A 17,837-nucleotide genomic window follows, 5' to 3' on the forward strand; every position below is an offset into this window, starting at 1 on the left:
CTCCTTCAAGACTTAGCCTGAAGGCTGCTCTCCACAGCTACCACTAGGATAGCTTTCTTTGAAGGTTGTCTTTTAACCTATCACCTTAAGAGTCAAATTGGACTGGTGCAAGGTGTCCCCTATAACTAGTGGACAGCATATGCCAGGCCAACTTCTCACATTGGTGTGCAGCGGTTGGATTCAACAAATAACAAATAACCAGATAACAAATTGAATTTCTAAAGTGAAAGCCACTTTGGTACTAAAGGTGCATATAAATTTAGCTTAGAATACAATAAGTTCTACTGAACTTAGGAGTTGTGTGTAGAGGGCTTAGCACACCTTGACTACAACTCAAGAAAGGGTTCAGTTGGCCACACCTAGTGTAGGTAGATGCAACAATCCACTACACTAGAAATGTCTTCAGGATCAGGAGCCCATAAGGCCCTGGAAGGACCTTCAAAGGTCCCAGTCGACAGGTATGACAATCTCACTTTTGCTGAGCTTAGGGAGATGTGCACTGCTAGACATTTGAATACAACCAAAGGTGCCAACACTCAACGTCTCAGAGAAATTCTGCTCATTGCAGACTTCAAGCAGACTTTAGTGTCTGATGGAGTAGACAGGTTGGGTGGGCATCCCACAGAAGAGGACACCCAGGTGGTGGACTCTGATGAGGACCAGGAAGAGGAAAATGAACTTGACCTGGATGAACCAGACCACTCACAACATGGAGGTGATGGCCCAAGGGGCAGGGTATGCTCAGACGTGAGTCCCTTGCTCACTTTGCCACTGGATTCAAGCAAGCCTGGCTGAAGACGGCTGAAATGCCAGAAACCGGTCCTAGGAAGCTTGTTTCCGGTCCAGGGAAGGCATGGCTTGGCAGTTCGGGCTGGACTGTTCCCACGAGGCACAGGGTCAGACTGATTTGCATATGGCCATGTCTGAACTGGGGTGGCAGAGTGGGCTAAAGAACGGTGATGGATCAAACCCAGATCTGTTGACTGGGTGTGAGTGTTTGATTGGTTCTGATGCTCCGTCCATCACCACCTCCTTTTGTACCGCTTTGTTTGCCATAAGTTGGCAGGGTATGCTCAGACGTGAGTCCCTTGCTCACTTTGCCACTGGATTCAAGCAATCCTGGCTGAAGATGGCTGAGATGCCAGAAACCGGTCCTAGGAAGCTTGTTTCCGGTCCAGGGAAGGCATGGCTTGGCAGTTCGGGCTGGACTGTTCCCATGGGGCACAGGGTCAGACTGATTTGCATATGGCCATGTCTGAACTGGGGTGGCAGAGTGGGCTAAAGAATGGTGATGGATCAAACCCAGATCTGTTGACTGGGTGTGAGTGTTTGATTGGTTCTGATGCTCCGTCCATCACCACCCCCTTTTGTACCGCTTTGTTTGCCATAAGTTGGCAGAGTATGCTCAGAGGTGAGTCCCTTGCTCACTTTGCCACTGGATTCAAGCAAGCCTGGCTGAAGACGGCTGAAATGCCAGTAACCGGTCCTAGGAAGCTTGTTTCCGGTCCAGGGAAGGCATGGCTTGGCAGTTCGGGCTGGACTGTTCCCATGAGGCACAGGGTCAGACTGATTTGCATATGGCCATGTCTGAACTGGGGTGGCAGAGTGGGCTAAAGAACGGTGATGGATCAAACCCAGATCTGTTGACTGGGTGTGAGTGTTTGATTGGTTCTGATGCTCCGTCCATCACCACCCCCTTTTGTACCCCAAGGGGCACTCCCTCCATCCCTAATGGGAGAGTGGTGGATCCAAACAGAAGGGACAGATCCCCCTCAGAGGAATCTAACCATTCTAAGAGATCCACAAGGACCTCTGCCTCTTCTCAGAGAAGAGAGTCCTCCCAAGAGAGGAAAAGCAGACGGATCCAGTTTGAGCAAGCTAAGCTTCAGCTCAGGAGAGAACAGTTAGCATTAGACATGGAGTCCCTGAAGCTTCAAGAAAGTGGGGTCTAGAGCCCCTGGTGGCAGTAATAATACCCCTAGAGTTAGAGAGAAAGCTCCTGACCATAGGAACCTGCATAAGATTGTGCCACCCTATCAGTCAGGGGATGACATCCATAAATGGATCACTGCACTTGAAAGGGCCTGTAAAGTTCAAAGGGTCCCAGAGGATCAGTGGGCAGCAATCTTATGGCTCTCCTTTGCTGACAAAGGAAGAGACACGCTCCTCTCTGTTAGGGAAGAGGATGCAGATGATTATTATATCTTGAAAAATGCTTTGATAGATGGGTTTGGTCTAACCACTGATCAATACAGGTTAAAGTTCAGAGATACCCAGAAAGCACAAAATCAAGATTGGGTAGATTTTGTGGATTGTGCTACCAAGGCTCTGGAGGGTTGGTTAAATGGCAGTAAAGTAAATGATTATCAAGGATTATACAATCTCATCACGAGGGACCACATCCTTAATAATTGTCAAAACCAACTCTTACACCAGTACCTGGTGGACTCTGATCTGACCTCTCCCCAAGAATTGGGAAAGAAGGCAGACAAATGGGTCAGAACCAGGGTTAGGCCCAAGAACCAAGGTGGTGACCAGAAGAAAGATTCCACTAAGCCCAAAGAGAAAGGTGGGGATAATAAAACAGAAAAGTCCTCTGAAGGGCCCCAAAAATCCAGTTCTGGAGGTGGGTCCCAAAATCCTTCCTCTTCCAATAAGAAACCATATTGCCATGTGTACAAGCAACCTGGCCACTGGAAAACTGACTCGAGTTGTCCAAAGAATGGCAATAAAGAAAATGTTCCTCCCATTGCAGCTCCAAAACCTCCTGTTAATAGTAGTAGTAATCCCCCAGGTGGTGGGAGTGCACCCAAAAACTTAGTTGGGCTTTCTTGGGGAACTCAGGTGGACTCTGGCCTAACCAGGTCCCCTACACAAGCAACTCTAGTCTGTGATGGTGGCATGGGGTTTGCCAACTTTACAATGAGTCCCAATATCTTGGGCAGGTACAGATAAGAGCCCATGATCAATGGTCAGAAGGCTGTGGCCTAAAGGGACACAGGGGCTAGTGTCACCATGGTGAAAAGGGGACTAGTGCCCTTAGAACAGCTTTTACCTGAGTTTAGATACCAGGTCACCAATATTGATGGAATTAGGACAGACCATCCCATGGCAGTGGTAAATCTCAGCTGGGGAGGGGTAACTGGCCCAAAGAGAGTGGCAGTGTCCCCAACCTTACCTGTAGATTGTCTACTGGGGAATGACCTGGAAATCTCAGCCTGGGCTGAGGTAGACCACAATGCCCATTTAAGAATGTTAGGCATCCCTGAGAGAGTGGATGCGACCCTGAGGGCCTCACGTCCACCCCTGGAGAAATTAAAGGGAGTGAAGCCTGAAACAATGGATCACTCCACACAAACAGAGAGCATAGGGGTGAGGAACAGTCCTCCCCCCACCAGACTAAAGGTAAGGGTCAGCTTTCTAAGGGAACTGGTCCTGCCCCTATGAAGTAACTGCCCCAGAAGTGGTCAGGCCTGTCCTGGCCACAGCTCTGATGGCAGGGGATCCTTCCAAGGTGGTACCCAGTCTGGAGCAGGTATCCTGCCCCTCTCTACCCTGCCTCAGTCAGCCCAGGGCTGCTGAGGTCAGGGTGGTCAGAGGACCCTTAGTGGGTCCCTGTCCAGAGGATCCCTTCATCAGCAGATTGGGGACACCCAGCAGAGTAGTTCTAGCCAGGTGACTATTCCTCTACAAACCAAGAGATCCCCTTTACCCCTAGGTACAGGTACCCCCCAGATGGACTTTGTTGGGCACAGGGAAACCTGGGGCATAGCTGCCCCAAACCTTCCTGTGCCCTCCACTATCCCAACCAGAGGGACCCAACCCCCAGCTGTAGGCAGCCAGAGGTTGACCCTTAGGGCCAGATATGACACAGTCATGAACAGAAAGGCTTCCATGGTGACCAGTGGCCTGAGGAGGTTGAGACCACCCCAAATAGAGCCTCACTTCCAGACTCAGAAACCCCACCAGCCTGCTTCTGTAACAAAACCCAATACAGGTAATTCCCCTAGACTTTGGATAAACTCTAAAACCCCTTGGGGTAGGATTTCCCAAGTGAACCATGAGACAGGGAGCAACCATAGTGCAAGCTCTTCCTTATATGGCCACTCACGAAATAAAGTCTTATCTGGACAAGGTTAGCCTTATCTCCTTTTGTTTGGGGGGGGGGGGTTATGTAGGAAGATGGAATCTTACTATATGGTTGCCTCCAACTTTTTTCCTGGTATTTGAATGGTTTTTGACTAGTCTGGCTGGGATCCTGCTATCCAGGACCCCAGCCTATCTGCTTCCTCTCTAAACTGATGTGAGTACCCTAGGTACATTCCAATTGGATACTGAGGACTCCCTATTAGCCCCTTGTAGATGGTACCCTAGGTACCCAGGGCATGGGACCCTCAGAGGCCTACCAGGGGCAGCAGCACTTATTGTGCCACCCCTGGGACAGCCATATAAACTGACACCACCAGACCACTACTGTAGTCTGGGTAAGGTGGTGCTTGCACCCCTTACAGGGATATAGGTATCCTGTATCCCACTTAATACAACACATATATCCTCATAGGTCCCCCCTAAGGCAGGCCTTGCTAATCCTACAAGGCAGGGTGCTGAGATATGTGTGAGGGGGAACCCCTACCTGAGTAGGGCCCCTCTGCAACCTTCGTAAAACTATTGCTGGGTTGTTTGTAGTGCAGCCATACCATATACTCTTAACCGCATTATAAGTAATCGCGATAGCGTGATAACTTGAGAGTGGCTGCACAGAACCATGTTGTGTTTGGTGTCAAACATGTAGGAATCATACCCCCAATCCAACCATGGGAGTGAGGGCATGATTCCCCCTTGCTAGAGGGGCAATATGGTAAAAGCGGCAGATTTTAGACACCAATTTAAAAGTGCACACGTAGTACAAAATGGATGCTACCCGCCACCCACACGACTCTGGCTGCCTGTTGCTGGGCAGAACTCCAGTCACGGCAGCTGGACAATAGGGATCTTGTTGCAGGGAGGGGCTCCCACCTCCCCAGACAGACTATGTGGATTGGAACTGGGTGGGTTCACCATAGGATGTCTTTCAGACTTGCATGTAGGCTTCTCCAGTGCCTACTTCTGCATACACCGCCTCAAACCGGTTCAGGGGCATCCTGTCTTCTGCCCAGGCGGGAAAACACACAAAGGGGAGAGGGTGTAGCCACCCTTTCCCGCCTGAACTCTCATTGGTGGACTCTGATTTAGACACTCCCCTAATCCTTGGATAAAGGTGGGTGCAGGGTCCCCAGACCCTCATATTAATCTTGGACTTCACAGACTTGAACCTTCGACTTGCTGCCGCACAGCTGAATGAAGAAATCTCCCTTGGGGTAAAGGAGTTACCCCCCTGCTTGGCAGGCACCTGAAACACTGCAAGTGACCCGGTTGGAACTCCACTGTTCCTACAGACAACGAAGACTTCTGCCTACCTTGAGGTGGATTTCCAAGCATCCCAGAGGCCAGTGAGTGTGCACAGCAAAGCTCAGCACCGTGGACCCCGTGGGTGCCGAGATGCCCAATACCCCAGGACACTGGCCACCTCTTGCACAGCACATGACCCCAAGTGGGGAAGTTGTGCTTTAGCCCATTATTGAGCCAACCTCTCAGCATCATCTGTGCCAAAGATCGATGCCCTAGCCCGCTCTGGCGACCCGTGGGCGCATCTTTACACATGCCAAATTGCTGCCTCCCGCGGTCCCTTGTCTCTCGACTGGTGGGCCCTAGCGGAGGTCAATCTTCACTTTAAAGGGCTCCCTTGTTTGCTCCAGGCCTGCTCTACAGTCTCCTCACTGGAGACCTTGCTCACACCTCGTGGGTCTGCACCGTAGCTGTTATGTGATCCTTGCGTGGGTTGCGGTTGCCAAGGCTTAGTGGATCCAATCTGGACACTAACACCGCAGCAGCCTTCATCCTTTGTGGGACAGTCGCCCTCCAGAAGCTGGCCTTCCTTGAATCCTCCTGGACCCAGTGGCTGCCGATCCAAGCTACCCATCTTCCACCTGGAAGCACCCGACATTGAAGGGCTCTTTCTCCTGAGCCCCCTGGTCACTGTGCCGTGACCCAGACTCTGTCCCCTCTGCTTTCAGGTCCTTACCTTCAAGATCTACATCTTCAATCTGCACGACATCGACGACGCATCCCGCCAGCAGCAGTTCTTCACCTTTTTCCATTGAAAACGAGATCGCGACCCGACATCGAAAACGACCTATGCACCCGGCTTCCCTGGGGCAGGTAACAGTGGTACCTCGGTACTGTCATGGGTGTGGGTCCTCCAAGAGCTTAACTCTAAGCTGCTGAACTTGAACTCCTGCTAGAAGTGTTTTAATTCTTGCAATTTCCAACCGCAACATTCTCCATAGGATTTAATAGAGAACCCGACAGTAGTTTATACCACTGCACCCGTCTCCCGTGGGCCCCCTTCCTCACTACCTTGGGTGGTTTCTTAAGGGGCCAGCGACCCTAAGTGCCCTAGGCACTGTCTGTAGAATTGTCGTGGTTCGTATACCACTTTTTTAATATATGGTTTGGCCCCCCCTGGGGCCCTATGATTCCAGTGCTATTTATTGTAACTATCAATGCTTGTTTGAATTGTATCTTTACCTCCAGTTTCATAAAGAGACTAGTGGGATTATTCTCAGAATAAATACATATATTTTATATATATACCTGCGTGGACTACTCTTTCATTTGGTTATTCAAGAGGTTATCTATGGTAAAACAATAAGCTTAACACTCCTTCAAGACTTAGCCTGAAGGCTGCTCTCCACAGCTACCACTAGGATAGCTTTATTTAAAGGTTGTCTTTTAACCTATCACCTTAAAAGTCGAATTGGACTGGTGCAAGGTGTCCCCTATAACTCGTGGACCGCATATGCCAGGCCAACTTCTCACAATCGGGGAGAGATTAGTTTCTGGCAAACTCAGAACATGACAACCCTGATCCCTCAAGATCGTGGAAACAATGTACTACTTTTCGCTCAGTCACTCGTGCTCATTTAGTTTATTTCAGAGATACACAGCATAAACAGTCTGGGCGTTTCAATAAGGATTTATTGAGCAGTTGTTATTCTCGTGTAAAATATATGAGCTAAAACAACCATTAGACAGTAGCAGAGATATATGATTAGCAGTACAGTGAATATAAAAGGATAGTACAGTTCTACTATCTTGCAATAAGCATGAATAAATACATGAATATAAAATGCATGATAAAAGTGCGCGTACTCCTACGATGCCTAGCTAGATGTACCTAAGTGTACCTAGCATGTGAGTAGGTGTGAAGCCAAGAATCCCTCTAGGATTTAGTCGAACCCCATTACCTGAAGTATGAGAATGTAGGAGCCCTTCTTGGTCTCGAGTTGGACATCCCGCAAGGGATGTGTTCAGACCACTTTCAGCTGGAGCATCTGCATGCAGGAGCCTCAGCGTCTCTGGTCAGTGTGTCGGCCTGGAAGTCTTGTTCCCTCTAACTAACACTAGCAAGAGGTACTATATTTACAAAGAAAGTATCTAGGGCTCCTTTGTCCTATTTTGCTTGTATCAGCCATTGTTGGATTTAAGGATGACGTATGGGATGAACCGCGTACGTAGATTTAGGGAGGAAGGTGGTGTAGCCCCAGCCTGGTTGCTAAGAACCTTTATGAATATTCATTTATACTGTGTGAGAAAGGTTCAATCCTAAAAGGCGTGTTACAGTGTAGTGTAGGGGAGGTAATGTAGGTGAAGGGGTATGATGTTACCCGGGCCTATATTAGGGCACCTATATGAAACATAACAGTATATGATTGGTACGCTGTACTCGAGAATGGAGACAAGTGGACTAGACGCAGAGTAGCTCTGTATAAGTAGGGAGGTGAATGTGTGCGTGCTACTCATCTGAAGAGGCATCATAGGGTTCATGTTGTTGAAACTAATAGTGGAAGACGTGACAGAGAGAACATGGATGAAAGTGGTGATGGTCATTGTGGTTCGAGGGCTGACAATGGCAGTATAAGTAGGGTACAAAGGCGTTGCAGACCACCAGTGTATTTGGAGGATTATGTACAAGGGCGAGGGTGTCCCTTTACCTTTTGTTGGTTAACATTATGCAGTGTAGTTATAGTTTCTCTTTATTGTACTTTTCTGTTTAATTTTCAGTTCTGATATATTATATGGATGGTGAAAGGGTGGGGGGGGGGAGTGTTATGCCTTTAAGGTATCTCTGCGTATTGTCAGTGTTCGGAGTTCCGCCATCTGTTCTCCCGACTGAGGATTCCATTCTTGACTGCTGGTTGTTGACTAGCAAGAGGGAACCACGCTCAGGCAGGGTGCTCATCAATAAAGCATCTACAGACATGATCTTGTTGGCGTCACTGACTTTACCACAGGTGCCTCCTCATAGGTCATCAGGGGGTTATTCCTCAGCACCTACCAGGCAAGCTGTCCAGCTCACTCATGACACACGCATGAAGACATGGTCGAAACTTAGATCATATTCAGGAGCATGGTGTGGTTCCCCCAAGTCGATGAAATGGTAGAGAGTGCCCAATGTGCCAAACGTCAGACTTCCCAGAAACACTAGCATCCATCATCACAAAAGACATCCCCTCAACCCCATAGGTGATGGCCAGGGCGAACGACAGAAGTCTGCAGGACAAGCACCACCTTCCGTTAGTGATTAATGACTATTCCATGTACCCCAAGACTGAATTTGTAAACAGCACATTTGCTGATAAGCTGGTCCCAAAACAAAAGAAATGAATGGTCACTCATGGCATCATCAAGAGCTAAAAACAGACAATGGTTCTCATCTCCCAGGGCAGGAAGTCGTTGGCTATCTCACAGATGTTCTAGACTGCTAATATTGTGTGTTCTTTATATTTTGAGAGGAATGTAATGTTGCACATGCACAGCAAATGGAGGAGCAAGTGGTTTGGCCAAGATAATATACAGCACGTAAGATTGTTAATGGTTTGCCCGACAAATGTCGTCATAGAAGTTAATAAAAAGACCTGGGGACATTGTGGTGTGGTCTTTGGGGCAAAATACACACCACAGTATTGTGTCCTGTATCATCCACATGACATGCCAATTTCTCGACACCACTCTGCCATCTCTAGTGTGTGGCACCTTAAGCCAACTTTTAGCCAATAAAAAGCCATTTGCATGCTGTGAATCCTAAACCCATATTTTCAGTCAGAACACAGAACCTACAGCTCCCAGAATTCATGCCCAATGCATTCGCCCTAGTGTGGTATATCACTTATACAAAGCGGCTAGGGAGAATTAATTCCAGTCCTGAACCTTCGTTTACCAGCCAAAAGCATTCTCGGAGTTGCAGTCTTGCCTGGTTTAAATTAATCCGATTGGATTGACATAATTGGAAAAATGATTTGTGAATGTAAAATCCATGAGAGAAATATATGGTCACTGATGACATGGAAAAATGATCATCCCTACTAGGAGGTTATGTCGGCTGCGAATAAATCACGCGCATCTTTAAATCTCCTTGATGTCTACATGCCCGCCCATTGGCTACAATCGCCGATCATGTTATGAATTTGTGAAACTAACGAGTATGTCCACGGACCGACATCAAAGCCCATTATTTTAACCTACGAAACCTTGACCTGTGCATGCATCTCATATGCATTTCCACCATTTGCTGTTTAAATGGATATTTAAATGACTACTTACAGACGGTACGTTTCCACCTCCTAGCTATATTCCTAAATACGTTTTCTTTTCCAGATTAAAGAATTTCAAAGTATTACTATGGGATCACACATTGTGTGTACTGTAGGTACACTTACTGCTCTAGGTGTGCGACCCTCGAAGGCATGCCATCATTTTTGCCACAATTTCTAAGCACTTTGGGGGCCTGTTTCCCACACGAGTATTTTAACCTTGGATACTGCCCAACCCGAGAATATAGTTTCCCAGGCTTTGTGTGTGGCTGCTAGGTACGTTTTGACCCAACCCAACCGGCTCAGGTGCTCGTGGGAGTTGTAGTGTGGCGTGGAGCCGCTCCCGCTCGCTGCCGGCTGCAGGCGGCGCGCACACGGATTGGCTGGTAAAGTTTCACCCCGGAAGGCGCAGGTAATAACACTGAGAGTCCCAGAGGGAAGGGAAGGGCTGAGCAGGAAGAAAACTGACTCAGGCTGTCAGGCGCGATGATCCGAAAATAGAAAAGCGACGTGGATCTGCAGGTCCGATCCCCGGGAACCCACCGAAACTTCCCTGCAATCCGGGGTCTGCTTTGCGAAAACCCGCTGCAGTTTTCCCCCGAGAACCTTTCGAGCCCGCCCTGCCCACAGCACTCGGCGGCTCTGCTGAAACCCACCGGAGCTGCACTCCTGGCACTCGGATTCACCCCTGCTTCCCTGGAACTGCGAATTCCCTCTTCAGCACCGGGCGCTGCCCCCAGGAACCCATGTGATCCGCTCAGACGAGGACCCTGCCGCACCTGTGCTGCACTCCGAGACCTGCGCTGGTTCGACCTTCTATACTCTCCTCCGGACTCCGCTGGACCCCCTTGGTCCTTAAGCACAGATTCCTGGCCGACCTGCTCAATCAGGACTCTCCACCTGGAAATATTTCTGTGGGAGGCTCCCTGTGGTCTGCTCCCACCTTGAACTGCCATTTCTTAACCCTAGACCTCCTGCTGTTCCCAGGACACTTTCCCCTCTTCCAACGCGGCTTACATTTCCCAAAGACTGTTCCTTCTCATTGCACTTCCTTTCTCCCATGTCCCCAGCATTCGTTCCGCCAAGGATTCCACCCTCCTGTTATCCTAGTTGGACCCGCCTTCCCACTGACTCAACCATTGGCACTTCCTAGGTGTTTCTCCCAAAACTCTCCTTCTGGGGCTTCCCCTGTTTGCCACAAGACTCCATCCTCCGTATTTCCCCGGGACCCTTTTCTCGGCTCTTTCCTAGAACTGCAACCCCCCCTCCCCTCCCCGCTTGCCAAGACTTTCCCCGCTCTACTGACTCTACCTTTCTTCCCCAGTGACTCTCCCTCTAGACCTTTCCGAGGAATCTTGTCCCCCAACTTGCTGTTCCACACACAGTCTGTCCAACCCTTTTGTATTCTTTCCCCACCAAATCTCTTTTCTCTGCTCTGTTGACCTTTACCCCTCTTCTCCAGGAGTCACCCCACCCTTCCAGCTTTTACCCAGGAGACTTTTCCTCAGAACCCCCCACGATCTCCTCGTAATCATCCAGTCTCAGGCCCTGGAGTAAACCCCTCTCAACAGTGGCAGCATGACCGAAGTCAGCCAGGAGATGCTGTTGCGCTTTCTCTTGCAGGCGGGAGGAAAAGTGAAGAACTCTGAGCTGCTGAGTAGGTTCAAACCCCTTCTGGACTCCCCGGACCCCAGCCAAAAAGCTGCCAAGCGGGAACGCTTCAAGGGCCATGTGAACAGCCTGGCGGTGGTGAAGGATGAGGGTGGAACCAAGTATGTGGTACTCAAGAAGAAGTACCTGCCGCTAATCGAGGCTCGGGAAGGGGTGGGAAGCCTGGACACTGCTCCACTGACCCCTCTTACCACCAGCTGTGAAGAGGGCCCTCCCAGGAAGAAAACAGATGATATCCCACACCCAAGCAGCTCCAGGGAGGAGGCCCCGGCCAAAGGCGAAGAAGGCGATCTCCCACTCATGAGTAGGCGAGAGGCAACCAGGAGACCCAGAGAGAGGACGAGGAGCCAAGGAGAGAGCTTCCGAACCAGCTACTCTGGAGAGGAACCCAGTACAACTCCTGCAGAGGAGGAATCCCAGGCCGGGAGCCAAGGAGAGGGGCCCAGGAGATCAAGAGACGATGGTAGGCACCCAGAAGTGGTACCAGGCACTGAAGCCCAAGATCCAGAAAACATAGAAACACCACAGAGGTGCGCGGCTCCGCAGGATGTGCGCAGCGGCTCACTAGAGAATTGCACTAGTTCCCAGGAAGGATCCGCTGCAGGTGGTTTTAGAATTCCAATTGCACACGCTCCAGCAGGAAGTGTTCGGAATGCCAATATGAAACTGGGTGGGGAGCGGAGACTCTCCCTCGGAGCTCTGGATGACTACCAGTCTTCACAAGGCTACATTTCCCCAAAGTCTGACCCACCGCCCAGGAGACGATCCATGGACCTTCTGGAACAAGCAATTGACCGAGCCAGACTAATGCAAGCCCGGGCCCCTGCAGAGGAGCATGAGGAGGCCATACAAGATCCTCCACCCAGTGATCCTTCATTGGTACAGAACAGGGAGCAAAGTGGAGACCCTGTGGGCCCTGAGCAGAAGAGAGAATCTGTCTTCACCCTGGTGGCCAGGATAGACAAGGCAGAGCCTGCAAGCAATCCACAGATGTTGATTGATGCAGAGGCAAAGAAAGGGCAACCTAAAGAACCTGCTCAGAAACCTTACATGTTGCCTCTTAGGTGTCCTCCGCCACAAATAAGAGTCACACAGGAAGAAAAACAGCAAGATGTCAGCACAGGTCAGGAAAGGACCTTTCTTCAAAACAAGGAACATTTTGCATCATCCCAGGCCGCCGATATGGCTCAGCCTAAATCTCCTCACGTGAAAAGAAGACAACACGATGAAGCTGGGGCCAGATCCCCACACCTCAAAAGGGTGTCCAGAACAATAAAGGCGAACGAGGAGAGCAAGTTCTCAGACACTGTTCCACTGGATTCTGCAGAGCATGACTGGCTGGTGAAAACCACTGCTGGCCGCTGGTCCCATCACCTCTATGGGCTTTTGCTGAACGATTCTGAGCTATTTGAGAAGAAAGACTTCATGTCCGGGTTCACCGCACTCCACTGGGCAGCAAAGAGCGGCAGTTCGGAAATGATAACAACATTGATTGAAATTGCCAAAAAGGCCGGTTTGAAAGTAGACGTCAACATGAGATCTTTTGGTGGTTACACACCTCTACATGTGGCCGCCATACATGGACGTGAAGAGGTCATCCTCAAGCTAGTCAGAAACTATGGCGCCAAGGTTCACCTCAGGGACTGGAGCGGGAAAAAGGCTTATCAGTACCTGCAAAAAAACACCCCTTTTGCATCAAGGTACGTTTTGGATGACCCAAGCGTGTCCATCACTGGTCAGGGCGCTCCCATCAAGAAGAACTCAAAGGTTGGCTCTTCTATCCTGGGGTCTACCAGCGCCTTCCTCGGAGCCTTGTCTGAAGACATCCCTTTCCATGACCTCGCCAAGGGCCTCAAGAAACCGCCTTCTTTGAATAAACTGCTTTTCAACGCCCCTGCAGGACCGAAGAAGAAGCCCAAAACCAGGGGATCCTTTGCATCTTTTTCCTCCCTCCATGAAGAAGAAGAGGTGGACAGCTTTGTAGGGAAGCGCAGGCCGAAATCAGAGTTTTACAGCCAGTAGTGTGTGTGTGTGTGCTCTGCAAAGGCCTGTTTATTGTCTAGCAATCATTGAACACTGTCTGGAGCACCCCACGACCCTCTTAGAAAACTGTACAGAGCTCTATTGAACTTCGCCATAAATGTCTGTTTGGTGGCTATAGATAGCTGTTAAATGTGCCCGTGCCTCTGGTGATTCAAATGAGGAGTGCACTAGCATGGTAGCACTACACAATAACATGGGAAATGACTGACTAAAGGTAACTTCCAATCCATGAAATGTGTTTGTCATTGGTGATTCTTGTTAATTAAGACCCTCTCTAGTTTGTAGGTTTCGTTTGGGTGGCTCAGAGCTGTCTAAAACTGCCTTACTTTTTGTGTTTTTTGTTTTCTAATGTAGGAAGCTAATTTGGTGTTCTGATGTGTGGGTAGTGCAAACTGTTTTGTTGTCGATGTATTTTTTCCTTCAAATCACATTTCTGTTCGGGGGAGGCAAGTGTTTGTAGCAGGTTTAAGGGAAATTCTGATGCTCAGAAAATGCACACGACCTACCTTTGTATCCGTTTTCAGACGACTTGAAAACAGGTCATGTGAATTTGTCCTTACTTTATTACCCCCAGAGGCTGCCCCCCCCCCTTCCCCTCCCCCCTGTGGACGTGTTGCCCACTCCCCTCGCTGCTGTGCTGTGTTTGCGGCATCCTTTGAAGCCGGTCTCTCCGGGGATCTCTCGGGTGACTGTTTTTTGACCAGTCTTAGATGATAAAGGTATTGCAAATTGTGCGTTCGTTTTTATTCACGTTTAACATGCGTGTTTTTCAGAACTCCAGGTCCCCTCGTTGATTTCCGACTCTTACTGAAACGTTATTTATATGTGTAGACTGTAGATGCGTTTGTAACCAAATCAGCCGTTCAAAATTCCCTGGCGTGAGCATTTTCTTGCCTCACTTGTAGGGCAATATATACAGAAACGTGCAAGAAACTGGTATGAATTTAAAGGCCTGGCGTCCTCTGTTCTGGCGCTCTAAAGTGTACACCGCCTAGGTATAATACCACGTGCTGCCCTGTGTTAGCACCGTAGCACGAGCCTCGAGTTGTAAACAGGCGGTAGCAGGAAGAAGAAATACAGGGGCGCCTGACTCCTTTTAATAGAAGCGAGTCTCCCCCAACCCTGGTGTCCGGTGTACCTGCTAAAATACTACCTCTTAAAGGGCCTGGCAGGTTCATGTGGATGAACCAAAACTCGGGGATACATGTAACATGGTATGAAAAATAGATCGTAATATTCTGTCATTGCAAGTAGGAGGGCGGAGTCTCCATTTTAATTTCACTTCAAAGAACTCCCCACAACGGAATTGGCTCGTTTACTTTAAAGTTGAGGCGCAGTTGTCCGTATCATAAGAGAATTAAATAATCTTCCAGAAATTCATGAATTAAAAATCGATTTCGAAGTATTTCTTGATCATGACAATTTACCATGAACTAATCATGCCCTACATGCACTTTAATGGTGATATATTTTTAATAAACATATTTAACGTTTCTTAGTGTCTACCTACAAATCCATTTAAAAAAAACAAAACTTTTTAATAACTATATTTAAATCCAGAGACCTGCAGCCTGGGTATAGTATGTACATATTTCATCGGTAACAAGTCTGTGCGTGCTCTGCACGTGTGCGGAATCGATGTCAAACCCTTTGTTATTTTGCCAATAAGCACCAGAACGTAACCTATTTTTTTTAACTGTAATTGGAACAGGGAAAAAAGATAGGCTCGGTATTTTTGCGCAGGTAGACCGTGCCGCCGCACCCTGTCGCTCCGAGGCACTTCTTGTCACTGAGCGGGAAACGCCCTCTGCTGTCAGGGCGACATTCTCCAATAATTGTTCATCGTTGACAGCGGGGCGGGGCTGGGCTGGCGTGACGAGGCGCGTGGTGTTTAAGTGAACTGGATGCGCAGTGCATAACGCTGAGGTTGCAGTATGGATACAACGAGACAGTTTTGCCCACAAGTCTCTTGTGTTCCGTGGAACTGTTGCCAGCGGCTACATTCAACTTCCTTTGTGACTTTCATGTTAGGTTGATGTTGATTTTGTTTTTGTCTTCTCTTTTCAAACTGTGTAAACTTTTGACTTTTTAAATCGGCGTTTGAGTAGAACATAGCTTGAAAAATGGTTTATGCGTTTCAAAGTTAAAGGGGAAGGGGAGTTTTTAGACGGCCAATTGATATTTCAGTACAATATTTAAAAATTGCTCGAAGCAATAATAGTAAAACGGCGCAGCTGCTATGTAAGCCCCCATGGTGATTGGAAGGCACGGTTTGTTTTATTGATGGTTTCGCTGTTTTTGCAGTCTCCTTTAGACCGCATCTGCTACCTGTTGCTGACAGCATTGTAAACAGTACAACATAGTGGGCTCTTTATTAGATGGCTTTCCTCACTATTCTGTGTTTGTCCCACCCATATGGCATAGCTCGTTTACCTTTGTTTTTCATGGCATAGGGTGTGTCCTCCCACTGCTGATGTTAGAACTTCATTTTTTGAAATGTTATTTATTTTCAGTTGATGCTCAGTGAGAGTGATGTCTTATCCTTTTCCCTTCGTTCCCTCTCATGTCAGGGTGTTAGCCACTTTTTGTTTTGACAGTTCCAGTTGCTTTTAAAATCCACTGGCACTGCCAAAGTTAGTAGTGGCCACCGACCATGTTAAAATTTATAGTTTTTTTTTCTGTCTTATCAAGATGCCATTTATGTTGTCACAGTGCATCTTGCAACATGGCAGTCATCTTGAAAGTACAGAAAACATTGTTTTTAATACTTTGAAAATGGCCACCACATTGCCTGAAACTGTGTGGACACAATGCATGTTTGTTCACACAAAGCAACGGCCATCTTTAAAGTATAGAAAACATTGTTTTCTATACTTTTAACATGGTGGTCGTCTCTATTGGCTTTGCCTGAGCATTTTAAAAGCCTCAGGCATTAGCAAAACATATAGCATTTTCGGCATACTATTGGCACACCGAGTCCAGTTTGACTTTCCCAATGCTTGTTAGTTATCGGAACTTCAAATACAGATTTTTTTTATATACCTGTTTACACATATTTCAATAGGTTTCAGACCTTATTATTTTTAAGGTGAAGAAATGCTCCTATTGAGTTTTAAATACTTAGAATGTGTACCCAGGCTTCTTCAAAGGAGATGCATCCGTCTCTTGTAGGAGAGTCGCCTACGAGCATGCCTAAAGCACTCTGGGGACTGTGAACGTGTAGAGCTCTCTGCAGGAAAATATGCCGTTGTGATATCGTACGTTGCAGCGTATCCCAAGTACCATTAACAAAAAATGCACACTGGGATGGGAAGATTGGCGAGTAGAAGAGTTTTGAAACCCCCAAGGTCATTGTTTTTTAGACCAATCTGACAAGCGCATATCGTAGTCGTGATGTGTGGTAAGAGAACTAGTCTGACAGACAGAAAATGTTGGCTCACTCTGTTGTATCCATCTTCCAACTGTGACCCTGGTCACATGCAACCACAGTCTGGGTTTGGTAGACCATGATGGTGAAGTTAGACTATAACATAACATGCCTATTTTTAAAGCACTCTGTGGGGTCTCTTAGCACTATCGAGAGGTAACGTCAGATGTGTTCATTATATTGAGCTTGGAAGGTGACAGACTGAGTGGACCCTCTGTGAGTTGCACTTGTGACCATGGGGACAAACACGGATCACTGGAGTGGATGCATTCTACTGCGGTGCCGCCAGACACAGCCCAGCTATGGCTCATTGTGGCTGAAATTCACTTTAGAAAGCATGAAGGCCATTTCTTAAATATCTGCTACTCAACTTGGTTCTGATTAGTGTTAAGTGTGAATCTCTGTACTAAGCTACTACATCCATCTTTTATTCCTAACTTTAGAGCGACTTAATGTCGCATTTATTCAGTATTTGTCACCCGTCTAGTTGTTTTTTTCTTCGCATAATAATAAACCTACTGTAGCAATTCTCAACCATGCAAAGGCTGCTACTGAATATCAAGACTGATTTGCATGTGGCTGAGTTCAAACTGGAATGGCATGGTGAGCAAATAAACGATGTATTGATGCCCCGATCTCTGTACTGGGGGTGAATGTATGACATTGTTCTGCATTCTGTCCATCAATAGTTATTTTTGCACTAAATATCAATAGAGCACGAGTGATTCAATTCTATGATAGTTGAATTAATCATCAATCAGTCCGTCAAGAAGGAAACAGCGGCATAGTTGGGGGGGGGTGGGGCGGACTGACCCAGATGGCACTATTTAGGGGGCGGCCGCCGCGCGGCACTGGTGGCCCGTTGCGACGGCCGTTCCAATTTATTTGGGGACACTCACTAAGTCAGTGTCCCCAAATAAATTATAAAGGCCGCCGCAACTGGCCACCAGTGCCGCGCGGCACACGCGCGGCCCCAGTTTTTGAAGTGCAAGCGCACGGTCGCA

General features: G+C 48.1%; 1 protein-coding gene across 1 annotated transcript; it reads left to right on the forward strand.

Annotated features, from left to right (window-relative positions):
- Nucleotides 1–10,089: 10,089 nt before the first annotated feature.
- On the forward strand, nucleotides 10,090–17,367 carry SOWAHA (sosondowah ankyrin repeat domain family member A). The gene has a single exon (XM_085618059.1). The coding sequence runs from the start codon at nucleotides 11,271–11,273 to the stop codon at nucleotides 13,383–13,385; it is 2,115 nt and encodes a 704-aa protein (XP_085474185.1). The 5' UTR covers nucleotides 10,090–11,270; the 3' UTR covers nucleotides 13,386–17,367.
- Nucleotides 17,368–17,837: the final 470 nt, after the last annotated feature.

This window comes from Triturus cristatus, chromosome 7 (assembly GCF_964204655.1).
Source record: "Triturus cristatus chromosome 7, aTriCri1.1, whole genome shotgun sequence".
In the NCBI taxonomy this organism is placed as follows: domain Eukaryota; kingdom Metazoa; phylum Chordata; class Amphibia; order Caudata; family Salamandridae; genus Triturus; species Triturus cristatus.